Consider the following 14,781-nt stretch of genomic DNA (forward strand, 5'->3'; position numbering starts at 1 on the left):
GACATTTGAAGAATCTAGCCTCTCCGACTTCCTTTGCCCTTTTTTGAACAATCAGATGTTCTCCTTCGGGGCTTCATATTATGCTCATTAGATTCAAATTATGCATTCTAGAGCAGAACACTTCATAGATGATGCTGTGCCTTTCTCAGGGTACTTTTAAGGCCAGATAGAGAAAAACCTAAGTGAGCCTCACTCTCGCCAGCCTCACTCAGCTCACTCATTGTAGGACGCATTTCTCCCAGGGACTTAGTCACTGTGCCACATTCTGTACCTCCTCTCACTGGATCCTCTCACACCAACCTTACCTGAGGCACCATGTTCTTAAAAGACTCCATGATTCTGGAACTCTTGGCCTCCTGACTGTAGGAGAAGCAGCCCGTGATGAACACCACAACAGCTAATACAATGCCCAGGTACAGCTGGGGTAGGGAAAGAAAGGGCTTATCAGTAGAGCCTTCTCTTCCTCTTCATTCTCAGAAAACTGCAAGGAGAATAGTTTCTCCAAGTTCAAGGAACCATAGGCCCTGGTTGGTGTGGCTCAGTGATTACAGCGTTGGCCTGCGCACCAAAGGGCCTTGGGTTCGATTCCAGGTCAAGAGCATGTACCTGGGTTGTGGCTTTGTTCCCTCCCCCTGGTCAGGGTGCGTGAGGGAGGCAACCAGTCCATGTGTCTCTCTCACATCAATGTTTCTCTCTCCCTCCCTCCCTCCCTTCTCCTCTCTCTGAAAAGCAATGGAAAAAATATCCTCAGGTGAGGATTAACAATAGCAAAAAAGAAGCCATTGGACTCAGTGGAGAGTACAGGGGCCGAGGAAAGCCTGAGTCAGGGCTGGCTTCCCTGGCTTCCTGGTGAAGGAACCCTGAGCTATGGCGAGGGGCCAGCAAAATCCCAGGTCCGTGAAGGCCTACATTCTCCTCTAAAAAGGCTGTTTATGGGGTGGGGGGCAGATAGTGAGGGAGATGGGGAGAAAAGAGATGAAGAGATTAAAAATCTGGGAAAGATAAAGGGACTATAAAGTGCTCTGAAGATTAGTTGGGAAGGTAATGAAAGGAGAGCAAGTTTCTAGGGGAAACCCTGTATCTCAGTGAGCTGAATCGGTATAGCTTTCCAGAGAAAAGACCAGGGAAGCCAGGAGGCACCAAGGGCTCCCTTAGAAAGTCCTGGGAGCACTCGGGACTTTGCCCAGAGGGCTTCAGGGGTGCTAGGATGCTGAGCAGAAGAGTGCCAGGGGCTAAGCGGAGACGGGGCTGGGCAGTAGTAGTTGAACAGACTCACATTGTCTTCGGTAGTCTCCTCATGAAAAGACACCTGGATGCCATAAGCCGTAAAGCAGAGAATGGCACCAATCCACAGGAGAATGGAGAAGCCACCAAACATTTGTCTACAGAATTTGATCCATTCTGGAGTGGTGGGGGGTGGCGTGAGTGTATTGGGTCCATCTCGATCCAGGATTTCCTGTGCCTCTTTGGGGCTAAGGCCCTGTGTGAAGAAGGAATAAGAAGGGGTAGAAAATCATGGAAAAAAATAAAAGAAAAACAGCTATAGCAAAGGGGAACCTGGTTTCAAAACTCAGATCTGCCATTATAGCCCCAGGATGGGTCTAGAAACCAATAAAATTCTCTGAAGGTCAGACTAGAAGTTCTTCCTAGATAAGTGGGATTTAAAAATTTGTGTTATAAAAAGGATATAGTTTAGCATGCTTACATAGGATGAATTTTTAGTTTATGGATTGATTCACAAACCTTTTTGAATACTCATCTTGGGCCTGGTGCTCTGTTAAGATACAAAAATGAGTAAAAATGGTCCCTATGCTTATGGAGCTCTAACTCTAGTGGGGATAATTTATAATATAGAAATAATGCTCAAAGCTAATGTAATAATGGGATACAATACAGAATGTCAATAACATATGGATTATTCACACTTCGGCGCTCTAGCTAAGAAGTAGGAAAAAAACAATTACATGAATGCATACTTTTTCCTCTGAAAGAAAATGATAGTAGAACCTACTAGAAGATTGTAAGACAAACTCTCTTTAATCTCCATTAGCCGCTCCCCAAACTCCCACTGAAAAGTATACAATGTTAATAAAAACAAGACAAGCCTCTTATGTTCCTCTTTGGTTACTAGATGAAGCCCCTCCAGTGAAGAAATTCTAGATCTAAGAGGAGCTTATATTTTGAAGGCTTGGATTTAAGATTCTTATCTGTGGTCACTGTAATAGTGGCTCTAGTAGCAGCAGCAGTAGTAATAGTAATAGTAATAGTAATAGTAATAGTAATAGTAATAGTAATAGTAATAGTAATAGTAGAATATATGGTTTTACTGTTAAACCAGTGGCTCTCAGTGTGGTCTGGGGACCCATGGGGTCCAAGCACCCTTTCGTGGGGGTGTTCCACATCTTCAAACAATTTTCATAGTAATACTAAATTATTTTTTGTCTTTTTCAGCCTCATTCTCTTGACTGTATAGTGGGATTTTCTGAAGGCTACATAGTACATGATATTGCAACAGATTTAATACTGAAAATATATGAGAATCTAGCTGTCATTTATTAAAAAGCTAGACATTAAAGAGGCTTGCAAAAATGTAAAATGCCACTTTTTATTTTGAAAAAGTTATTTGTCATAAAATTATTATTTATTCTAATATGTATATGATGGGTTTACTCTTGTTTTAAAATGAATTAGAAAATATTTTTAAATTTCTCAATTTTAATTTCTAATATGATAATTATAGATGACATAACCCACGTAAGCAAAGCTCTTTGGGTTCCTTGATAACTAATGAGTGTCCAAGGGTTCCAGGGACAAAGGTGTGGAAAGTGCTGTGTAAACCATGCTTTTATTCTCTTATCTAATTCTGAGCTCTCTTTGGGATAGTTACCATTATCATCTTTTGCCAAGTGTGTGGCCTGTGAAACTTCCCTGGGAGGAGGGTAAGAGTAAGAGCACTAGTTAGGGGTTTTGTCCTGACAGCCTCCCTCAGGGAGCTTTTTCACTCACCTTTGTCAGGTCCACAGAATACTTGGTGCTCAGCTGTTCCAAGGTTAATTTGTGATCGTTCTGAGAAGACAGCAGAGTCATTGAGGGAGAGGTGGTGACCCTTGGTGATTTCCAGGGGAGGGGGGGAAACACTGGGGGAAGACGGATGGCTCAGGCTTGTGGAGAAGATGCTAAAAGGCTGAGGGTTGTCCTGGCCGGTTTGGCTCAGTGGTTAGAGCGTCGGCCTGTGGACATGTACTTCAATTGCAGGCTCGTGGGAGGCAACCAGTCCATGTGTCTCTCTCACATCGATGTTTCTCTCTCTCTCCCGTCCACTCTCTCTGAAAAGCCATGGAAAAAATATCCTCAGCTGAGGATTAAAAAAAAAAGGCTGAGAGTTGGGAAGTGCTTTCAGAAAGCTATTTGGTCAGCATCCATTTTGGGTTTTCTCACCATGACCACTTCCTTCTTCAGCTCCTCCATATCTATCTTCTTCTTTTTCTTCTTCATCCTCATTTTACCCCTTTTTGGCCCTTTTTTAGGTCTTGGGCTGGGGTTCTGCTCCTGAGGAGTCACTGTTCCCTTTGCACCCCCAAGCCCCATGATTGTTCCTGGATATAGCTGACCCAGCTCAACTGATGGGAAGAAAGCAGAGGCGGGGAGTAAGGGAGCAGAGGGGGTGAGGGGATGAGAGCGACGGGAATGATGGTGTGAGGGAGTGGAGAGGGGAGGAGAAGCTGATGGGGGACCAAGGGAAGAGCATAGAGAAAGGGGAATGGAGAAGTCGTGCAGGGAAGACTGGAAGGGAAGGGGAATGGAGCAGTCGCACAGGGAAGACTGGAAGGGAAGGGGAATGGAGAAGTCGCCCAGGGAAGAATGGAAGGGAAGGGGAATGGAGAAGTTGTGCAGGGAAGACTGGAAGGGAAGGGGGAATGGAGAAGTTGCACAGGAAGAATGGAAGGGAAGGGGGAATGGAGAAGTTGTGCAGGGAAGACTGGAAGGGAAGGGGGAATGGAGAAGTTGCACAGGGAAGACTGGAAGGGAAGGGGGAATGGAGAAGTTGCACAGGGAAGACTGGAAGGGAAGGGGGAATGGAGAAGTTGTGCAGGGAAGACTGGAAGGGAAGGGGAATGGAGAAGTTGTACAGGGAAGACTGGAAGGGAAAGGGGAATGGAGAAGTTGTACAGGGAAGACTGGAAGGGAAAGGGGAATGGAGAAGTTGCACAGGGAAGACTGGAAGGGAAGGGGGAATGGAGAAGTCACGCAGGGAAGACTGGAAGGGAAAGGGGAGTGAGGAGCAGAGGACTAAGGGAGAAAACTAAGAGAGAAGCCCAAAGGCCAGAGGAGGGGAGACTCAAGAGGAAGAGAGTGAGGAGAATGAAGGGTGCAGCAGTCAGAGGTGGGCAGAGGGAGTGTTAGGAACAAGGAGGGAGGGGTGAGAAGCGTTACCCAGAGGCAAAAGGGTGAGGAGGTGGAGCTGAGGGAAGGAAGGTAAGGGCCTGGGGGAATAGCTGGATGGTAACTACATGCCTTAGTGATGAAGACTCCACAGGGCCCTGAGCAGGTGGGAAATGCAGTGGGAGTGAGGGGCCAGCTGGGCTTCAGGACATGCTGGGAGCCCCCAGCCCCAGGCCCTGTGGTCACCGTGGCAACCACCCCGGTCTGCCATCACAAAGGCTTCAGGAAAGTTCTAACCGAGATCTCAGTCTCTGGGTGTGAGAGTGATTGGAGCAGGTTCTGCCACAGTGAGAATTTCAGTGTGAGGGCAAACCTAGAACAAAGCCTTGGTTTGGTACTTGGAGGTTCCTTAGATAGCTGATTCCAAAAATAAAGAAGGCACTCTGTGTGGGGGCACGCTTTCCCTGGGGTGCACTTCTCCACCAAGTAACTTTGTGCTTCCAGTTTTAGGAGGTCAGATCTTGCTTGGGCTTTTAAATCAGTTCTGACTCTGAATCTTAGCGCCTCTGCTTACCAGTTGTGTGGCTTTGAAAATCGTCACTTGGGTCTGCTGTGTTTTAAGATCTATCAGGGTAAATATTTCAGCATCACAGTAATCTACTCATTTGCTTCATTATTACTTGTAAAAAACTCTGATATTCTTGCCCAATCGTTCTTGCAGCTGAATGTCACAACCAACACATCATGTTATATAAAAATACACTGCCGGTGTGGCTTAGTTGGCTGAGCGTTGTCCCAGGCATCCAGAGGTTGCTGGCTCTATTCCCGGTCAGGGCACATGCCCGGGTTGTGGGTTCAATCCCCAATAGGGGGCGTGCAGGAAGCAGCCGATCAATGTTTCTCTCTCATTGATGTTTCCTTTTTTTTTTTTTTTTAAATATTTTTTCTTTATTGATTTTTAGAGAGAGAGAGGAAGGGAGAGGGAGAAAGAGAAACATCGATGTGCAAGCAGAACCGAGGATAGAGCCTGTAACCTGGGCATGTGCCCTGACCGAGAATTGAACCAGCAACCTCTTGGGCAGCACCTAATCAAGTGAGCCACATCAGCCAGGGCTCTCATTGGTGTTTCTATCTCTCTCTCTCTCTCTCCCTTCCCCTCTCTGAAATCAATAATAATAATAAAAATACAGTGAGGATTTTAATTGATATTGAATTGACTCTAAATTTCTTTTTTATTTTTCAGTTACAGTTGACATTCAATATTATATTAGTTTCAGGTGTACAGCATAGTGGTTAGATATTTATATAACTTAAAAACTGATGCCCTGTAAATCTTGCACCCATTTGACACCGTACACAGTTATTACAATATTATTGACTATTTTGTAACTGGCAATTTGTACTTCTTAAATTCTTCATCTTCTCATCCGGCTCCCCAACCTCCCTCCCTTTTGGCAACCATCAGTTTGTTCTCTGTATCTATGAGTTTGTTTCTGTTTTATTCATTTATTTTGTATTTAGATTCCACATATAAGTGAAATCATACGGCATTTGTCTTTCTCTGTTTGACTTACATCACCGAGCATAATACCCTCTAGGTCCATCTATGTTGTTACAAATGGTAAGATTTTACTCTTTTTTATGGTTGAGAATACAGTGTCCCATTGTATATATAACACTTCTTTATCCATTTGTCTCTTGATTGGAACATTTAATCAGTTTGCCTTTAAATTAACTATTGATTGGTATGTAGTTATTTTATTCTCTTGCTCTCTTGTATGTTGATGACTTCCTGTAGTGTTGTGTTTGGATTCCTTTATACTTCTTGTATAGCTCATAGATTGTTGGCTTGTGGTTATCACGTGCTTTATGTTTATAGCAGTCCATTTTAAGTTTATGGTTGCTTAAGTTCGAACACATTCTAAAATTGCTGTAATTTACTCATCCCCTACATGTTGATGTGTCATTAATTTTTACTTCTTTTGTGTGTGTGTTTGTACGTAACCCTTCATTCACTGTTGTAATTACACATAACCTTCCTACTTTTGCCTTTTAAACTTTGTACTAGCTTTAGTGATGGTGGATCCACTGCTTTTATTATGTGTTTTCCTTTGTCAGTATTTTTTCTTGGTGATATATTTTTAAAAGAATTTTATTAATTTTTTAGAGGTAGGAAGGTAGGTAGAGAGGGACAGAGGGAGAGGGACAGAGGGAGAGAGAGAGAGAGAAACATCGATTGGTTGCCTCCGGTCTCCTGTACACTCCCTGAACCAGGATAGATCCTGCAGCCTAGGTATGTGCCCTGCCTGGGAATGGAACCGGCAACCTTCCAGGGCACAGGACCAACTGAGCCACACTGACCAGGGCATGATATTTTCTTATTCATATTTTTAATTTTATTTTTCTTCTTCTTAGAAGTTCCTTTAACATTTCTTGGCTTGATGGTGATGAATTACTTCAGCTTTTTCTTGTCTGGGAAGCTCTTTATCTCTCCTTTGATTCTAAATGTTAGCCTTCCTGGGTAGAGCAGTCTTGGTTGCAGGTCCTTGCTTTTCATCACTTTAAATATTTTGTGACAGTCCCTTCTGGTCTGCAAAGTTTCTTTGAGAAATTAGCTGACAGTCTTATGGGAGCTCCCATGTAGGTCACTAACTGCTTTTCTCTTTCTGCTATTAAGACTTTTTGTATTGTTTTTAACCTTTGCTACTTTAATTATGAAGTGTCTTGGTGTAGGCCTCTTGGGTACATCTTGTTTGGGACTCTCTGTGTTTCCTGGACCTATAGATTTATTTCCTTTGCTAAGTTAGGGAAGTCTTCAGTTATTATTTCTTCAAATAAGTGTTCAATCCCTTGTCTGATGTGAATGCCTATGATGTGAATGTTACACTTGATGTTGTTCCAGAGGTCCCTCAAACTATCTTTATTTTTTTGGAATTTGGGATTCTTTTTTTAAATCTGTTTCAATCGGGTATTTTCTGCTTCCTTAGCTTCCAAATCCCTGATTCAGTCCTCTGCTTCATCTAATCTGCTGTTGATTCCATCTAATATATTCTTTTTAAAAAATATATTCTTCATTTCAGTTATTGTATTCTTCCTTTCTGACTGGTTCTTTTTTTTTTTTTTTTAATGTTTTCTATCTCCTTTTATATGTTTTCTATCTCTTTGTTGAAGTTATCACTGAGATAATCTATTCTTTCCTTGAGTTCATTGAGCATCCTTATAACAAGTGTTTTGAACTTTGCCTCTGATAGATTACTTATCTCCATTTTGTTTAGTTCTGGAGTTTTGTTCAGTGCTTTCATTTGGAACATTTCATTTTCTCCTTATTTTGGCTACCTCCCTGTGTTTTTTTCTTGTATTAGGTGGACCTGCTACATCTTCCAATCTTGGCAGAGTGGCCTTATATAGTAGGTGTCGTATGACGCCCAGTGGCTCAGTTTCTCTGGTCAGTTGAGCTGAGTACTCCAGGGGTGTCCCTTGAGTGGGCTGCTTATGCCTTCCTTTTGCAGTTGAGGCTTGATTGTTGGCATGTCAGTGGGTGGGACTGAACCTCAGGCTGACTGGCTGTGAGAACTGACTGACTGCAGTGGACAAGCTGTTATATGTGGGCTGGCCTTATGGATTGGGATTGGATTTAGTGGGCCTCTGGTTTCTGTGGAGTCCACCCTTTTGATGTGTCATTTGTGTTGCTAATTGGGTAGTGCTCTGGTGTCTCCTGAAGCTGGCCATCAGGCGTGTTGGTTCTGGGGCTCTTGAGAGGGACCTCAGTGTGTCCATCTTGCGACCACCTTGTATGAGCTTCAAAGTGAGGTGTGGTAGCTGCCTGTGCTGGACTTGGAGGCACCTGGGAGTGGTTATGCTGTGAACGTAGGTGGGCTGCCACTAGTGCCTGGTTTGGGATGACTTAGCAAGCGGTACAGGGCACACTGAGGTCAGCCGTGCTTGTTTGTGGGTTTTGGACCTTTGAGAGATTTTAGAAAAGTCTGTAGTGTGGGTCCAAGCTGGCAGTTTGAGTGAATTAGCCTCCGAAAGAGGTTGGGGCCTAGAGCCTGAATTGGGTGTGGCAGAGTCTCAGAGAATCACTAGGAAGGGTCTAACAATGTTAGTCCCGTTAGTAGAAACTCAGATTTGGCATTTACCTGTGTCTGCAGGCTCAACAAAGGAACAATGGTGCTGGCTGGCACTTTAGTCCCAGAGAGAGCTGTCCCTTCATCTTTTATCCTGAAGCCAGATAATTCAGTTCTTCTCCATACATCCATGGCATTTGCAAACTGCTGGAGTTTAGGGCAAGTGTTCTCCTTTTGCTTCTTCTACCCTGAGCCCTTCCTTGTTTCACTGTTCCCAACTTTAATAAGTGTATCCTGGACTCATATTGTGAAATTTTTCCTGCATGAAGTCACACACTACCCTAGACAGATCTGCTCAAGGCCAGGTTTCTTGTCTGGTAACAGTGCTTGCTGTTGTTATTAGTTTTCTGGACTTAGCACATCCCTTTCTCTCTCCTCTGAACATGATTACATTTTAAATCAGGAATAGATGTTGAATTTTACTGATAACCTTCCATGATTTTTTGAAATAATTATTTAATCATTTTTCTAGTGAATGTTAGTTGTCAGTTTTCTGTATAATGCACTATTGTTGCATTCCACTATTTGATGGGTAGTAAAGTTATACATATTTTACTTTATTTAAAATTTTTTATCTTTATTGTTAAAAGTATTACAGATATTCCCCTCCCCATTGACCCCCTCTTTCCCGTTCCAGCCCCTTCCCCAGGCCTTCACCGCACTACTGTCTGTGTCCATGAGTTATGCATATATGTATATAAGTTTTTTGGTTAATCTCTTCCTGCCTCCCCCCTTCCTTCTGAGATTCAACAGCCTGTTGCATGTCTCCATGTCTCTGGATCTATTTTGTTCATCAGGTTATTTTGTTCATTGGATTCCACATATAAGCCAGATTATATGATATTTGTCTTTCTCTGACTGGCTTATTTCACTTAGCATAATAATCTCCAGCCCTCTCCATGTTATCTCAAAGGATAACAGCTCCTTTTTTATAGCTGCATAGTATTCTTCTGTGTAAATTTACCACAGCTTTTTATCCACTCATCTGCCGATGGACACTTGGGCTGTTTACAGATCTTAGCTATTGTAAATAACACTGCTATGAACATAGGGTTGCATATAGTCTTTCTGATTGGTGTTTTGGGATTCTTAGAATATATTCTTAGAAGTGAAATGCCTGGGTTGAACGGCAGTTCTATTTTTAATTTTTTGAGGAAACTACTCCATACTGTTTTCCATAGTGGTTGTACCAGTCTGCATTCCCACCAGCAGTGTACTAGAGTTCTTTTTTCTCCACATCTTTGCCAGCACTTGTTGTTTGTTGATTTATTGATGGTGGACACTCTGGCAAGTGTAAGATGGTACCTCATTGTTGTTTTAATTTGCATCTATCTGATGATAAGTGACTTTGAGCATTTTTTCATATGTCTCTTGGCCATTCTTTAGAGAAGTGACTATTCAGGTCCTCTGCCCATTTTTTAATTGGATTGTTTGTCTTCGTTTTGTTGAGTTGTATGAGTACTTTATATGTTTTGGAAATTAACCCCTTATCAGGTGTATCATTGATGCTGTTTTTTTTTGCTGCACAGAAACTTTTTAGTTTCTAAAAAAACCAGGATTTTTATGGTTTCTCAACTTACCCTTTCGTCTTTTATCCATTTTGAATTTATTCTTGTGTATGGCATAAGTTGGTGGTCTAGTTTCATTTTTTTGCATGTATCTGTACAATTTTCCCAACACTATTTATTGAAGAGTCTGTCTTCACTCCATTTTATGCTCTTGCCTCCTTTGTCAAATATTAATTGAGTATAATGGTCGATTTCTGGGTTCTCTGTTCTGTTCCATTGATCTATATGCCTGTTCTTGTGCCAGTACCAGGCTGTTTTGATTACAATGGCTTTGTAGTGTAAGTTGATATCTGGTATTGTGATCCTTCCAACTTTGTTCTTTCTCAAGATTGCCGTGGCTATTCAGTGTCTTTTTTTAGTTCCATATAAATTTTTGGAGTATTTGTTCTAGATCTGTGAAATATGTCATTGGTATTTTAGTAGGGATTGCTTTGAATCTATAGATTGCTTTGGGTAGTATGGACATTTCAATGATGTTAATTCTTCCAATCCATGAACACAGTATATTCTTCACTTGTTTATATCTTCCTCTGTCTCTTTTTTCAATGTCCTATAGTTTTCCGTGTACAGGTCTTTTACCTCCTTCATTAAGAGACACTTGGTTATTCCTAAGTATCTTTATTTTTTTGTTGCAATGGTAAATGGGATTTTTTTTTAGTTTCTCTTTCTGAGAGTTCGTTTTTGGTGTATAAAAATACCATCAATTTCTGGATGTTAATTTTGTTTCCTGCTACATTGCCAGATTCATTTATTAAATCTAGTTTTTTGGTGGAGTCTTTAGGGTTTTCTATGTACAATATCATGTCATCTGCAAATAATGACAGTTTTACTTCCTCCTTTCCAATTTGGATGCCTTTTATCTTTTTCCTCCTGTCTGATGGCTGTGGCAAGGACTTCCAGTGCTATGTTGAATAAGAGTGGTGAAAGCGGACAGCCCTGTCTTGTTTCTGTTCTTAGGGAAAATACTTTTAGTTTTTGCCCACTGAGTATGTTGTTGGCTGTAGGGTTGTCATATGGCCTTTATTATGCTGAGGTATGATCCCTCTATTCCCACTTTGCTGAGAGTTTTTATCAAAAATGGGTGTTGGATTTTGTCAAATGCTTTTTCTTCCTCTATTGATATGATCATGTGATTTTTGTCTTTCAATTTGTTTATGTGATGTAGCACATTTATTGATTTGCGAATATTGTACCAGCCTTGCATCCCTGGAATAAATCCCACTTGGTCATGGTATATGATCTTTTTAATATATTGCTGGAACCAATTTGCTAATACTTTATTGAGGTTTTTAGCATCAGGAATATTGGACTGTAATTCTCTTTCTTCGTAGTGTCTTTATCTGGTTTTGAAATTAGGATAATGCTGGCCCTGTAAAAAGAGCTTGGAAGTCTTCCTTCCTCTTGAAGTTTCTGGAATAGTTTGAGGAGGATAGTTGTTAGTTCTTCTTTGAATGTTTTATAAAACTCCCCTGTGAAGCCATCTGGACCAGGGCTTTTGTTTGCTGGGAGTTTCTTAATTACTGCTTCAGTTTCATTAGTTGTTATTGATCTGTTCAGGTTTTCCGAATCTTCCTGATTAAGTTTTGGAAGATTGTATTTTTTTAGGAATTCGTCCATTTCATCCAGGTTGTCCAGGTTGTTGGCATGTAGTTGTTCATAGTATTTTCTCACAATCCTTTGTATTTCTGTGGTGTCAGCTGTTACTTCACCTCTTTTATTTCTGATTTTATTTGGGTCCTTTCTCCTTGTTTCCTGATGAGTATGGCTAAAGGTTCAACAATCTTTTTTATCTTTTCAAAGAACCAGCTCTTGGTTTCATTGGTCTTTTGTATTTTTTTTTATTCCCTATGTCACTTATTTTCGTTATAATCTTTGTTATTTCCTACCTTCTACTTACTCTGGGCTTTTCTTGCTGTTCTCTTTCTAATTCTTTAAGTTGTAGGGTTAGATAGTTTATTAGAGATTTTTTTTTGTTTCTTGAAATAGACCTGTAGTGCTATGAACTTCCCTCTTAGGACTGCTTTTGCTGTGTCCCATAGATTTTGTGTTGCTGTTCATTTCCATTTGTTTGCAAGAAGTTTGTGATTTCTTCCTTGATCTCTTTGGTAACCCATTCATTCTTTAATAATATGCTATTTAGCCTCCATGTGCTTGAATGTTTTTATTGTAGTTGATTTCTAGTTTCATGCTGTTGTGATTTGAGAAGATGCTTGATATGATTTCAATCTTCTTGAATTTTTAGACTTGTGTCCTAACATGTGGTCTATCTTTGAAAATCTCCCATATGTACTTGAAGAATGTATATTCTGCAGCTTTGTGGTGAAATATTCTGTAAATGTCAATAAAATCCATCTGATTTAGTGTCAATTAGGGTCGCTATTTCCTTGTTGATTTTCTGTCTGGAAGATCTGCCCAGTGATGTCATTAAAGCCCCCTACTATGACTGTATTGCTGTCTCTCCCTTAAAGTCCCCCAGAAGTTTTTTAATATATTTGGATGCTCCTATATTGGGTGCATATATGTTTACCAGGGTTATATCCTCTAAGTTATATTTTTAAAATTAAATTCTGTCAAAACTGTATGTGTCTTATAAAATAGGCTGGGCAATATGAAATTATTTTCTATATTCTAATACAGTTGCATACAGTTGTAATAATATAAGAACTTGGAGGACTTTGAAAAAATCCTCCACTGAATTCACTGGATCCAAGGATGTCTTTGAAAGACTCATTTTGTATTAATTGTGTTCTTTGATGTTGATCTAATCATTTTCCTGTTTTTTACTGCATTCTTAGCATTATGGATATTTAGCTTGCCATCTGTCTCTGATGAATCATCATGTTTCTTATTCATTAGATAAAAGGGAAATGTCATGGAAAGCATTTTTGCCTGGGCCAGAAGTTGGCCTGAACTTCTAACATTACATCCAGTAGTAAGAGTCTCTCACCTTTTCATTAAGATTCTCTAGCAGGTTGTTGAATGTCTTCTTATCTTTTTTCTTAACCCCCTACTGCATCTTTAAGACCATACCCTCTCCCTTTCTCTGGCTCAAATCACAGGCTCTACCCAGTTCTCACTGCTCAAAGTTCATTGTCCATAAATCCCTGGATCCCTTTGCAGCCTCCCCAGCTCACTGAACCATGGAGTTGGTCAGGTTTCCTCTTTGCCCACAGGTATCCTGTTCCTGCAGCTGCAGATGAGGGTGGCATTGCAGTTAGAGGGCTGATCTAGGTTTAAATCCTTATTTGGATGTTTACCACTTCTGAAACTTTGAATACATAATTTAACCTTTCTAAGCCTTAGTTTTCTCACCTGTAAATTAAAGATAACAATAGTCTCCATCTTACTGTTTTATGAGGATTCTTTCAGTCAACCCACCAGTATTTATTCTCTAATTAATATGCTTCAGGCATTGTTTTAGGTGCTAAAGATAAAGATGGTGAACAAAAGAAAAAAAAATCCCTGTGTGCATGAAACTTATTCTGGAGGAGTCAGGAAAATAAACCAAAAAAGTATAAAGCAACAAACGAACAATAACTATATACATATTTAAATTATATGTATATATTATATATATTATGTATGTATGTCTGCATCTGTCTATCATCTATCTATCATGTATCTATCTATCATCTATTTATCTATCATGTATCTATATCATCTATCTATCTATCTATCATCTATCATCTTCATCATCATCATCATCTATCACTATATCCCTCTATCTCTCTATCTACCTAAATTTGTAAGTAAGTATTTGTGAATAAAAACAAAGAAAATGGAGAAACATGTGCCAGAGTGTTATTTATTTGGGGTGGTCTGTGAGGGGTTTTCTGAGAAGGCCATGTTTAAGGAGCGGCCATATGAAATGAGGAAGGGAAACATGTTCCTGGCAGAAGGACTATCAAGATAGACGGCCGTAAGCCCTGGCCAGTGTGGCTCAGTTGGTGGAGCATCGGCCCATGCACCTAAAGGTCTCGGTTTGATTCTGGATCAGGGCACATTCCCGGGTTTCAGGCTCGATCCCCAGTGGGGGCGTGCAGAAGGCAGCCGATCAATGTTTCTCCACATTGATGTTTCTCTCTCTCTCTCTCCCCCTCTCCCTTCTTCTCTCTCTAAAATCAATAAAAACATATTTTAAAAAAAGATAGAAGACCCTGAGCTGGGATTAAATGAGACTATACAAATAAAGATTTGGCAAAGTTACGGCACAAAGTGAGCTGCCATTAATGCTACCACGAATGTTGCTACAGTAACCATCACCACCACTGTGGTAATAAAGTTGTAATAAAGGGGCTAAGAACTGACTTCTGACTGCTATCTCAAGATCCTGGCATAGGTGTCTTCCACTCCCCATTCCCATGGAACCCCAGGGGGAATGCACACCACCCACCCACCCCTCCTCCTCCAGCACACAAATGTCCCTCCCTCCTGCCCATCACACCCTGTCCATGAAGGTTTCTTTTTTAAAAAGTTTTTATTGATTTTAAAAAGAGAAGAAAGGAAAGGGAGAGAGAGAGAAAGAAACACCGATGTGATCGGCTGCCTCCTACAGGTCCCTCCTGGGGGATGGCACCCCAACCTGGGCATGTGCCCTGAATGGGAATTGAACCAGGGACCTCTCAGTGCCTGGGATGACGCTCAACCAACTGAGCCACACCGGCCAGGGTTAGGAAGGTTTCTGAGGTCTGCTACATGGTGAC

General features: G+C 41.0%; 1 protein-coding gene across 2 annotated transcripts in view; it reads right to left on the reverse strand.

Annotated features, from left to right (window-relative positions):
• ATP1A4 (ATPase Na+/K+ transporting subunit alpha 4) overlaps positions 1-3,588 on the reverse strand; it is a gene marked incomplete at both ends in the record, with an annotated part of 30,079 nt that extends 26,491 nt beyond the window's left edge. For both annotated transcript variants that reach the window (XM_081122018.1, XM_081122017.1), the window contains 4 exons: positions 306-419; positions 1,277-1,480; positions 3,007-3,066; positions 3,439-3,588. In XM_081122018.1, coding sequence (XP_080978144.1) covers positions 306-419; positions 1,277-1,480; positions 3,007-3,066; positions 3,439-3,588 — 528 coding nt within the window. The remainder of the gene's footprint in view (positions 1-305; positions 420-1,276; positions 1,481-3,006; positions 3,067-3,438) is intronic.
• Positions 3,589-14,781: the final 11,193 nt, after the last annotated feature.

The sequence above is a fragment of the Miniopterus schreibersii genome (genome assembly GCF_964146895.1).
Source record: "Miniopterus schreibersii genome assembly, chromosome: 19".
In the NCBI taxonomy this organism is placed as follows: Eukaryota; Metazoa; Chordata; class Mammalia; order Chiroptera; family Miniopteridae; genus Miniopterus; species Miniopterus schreibersii.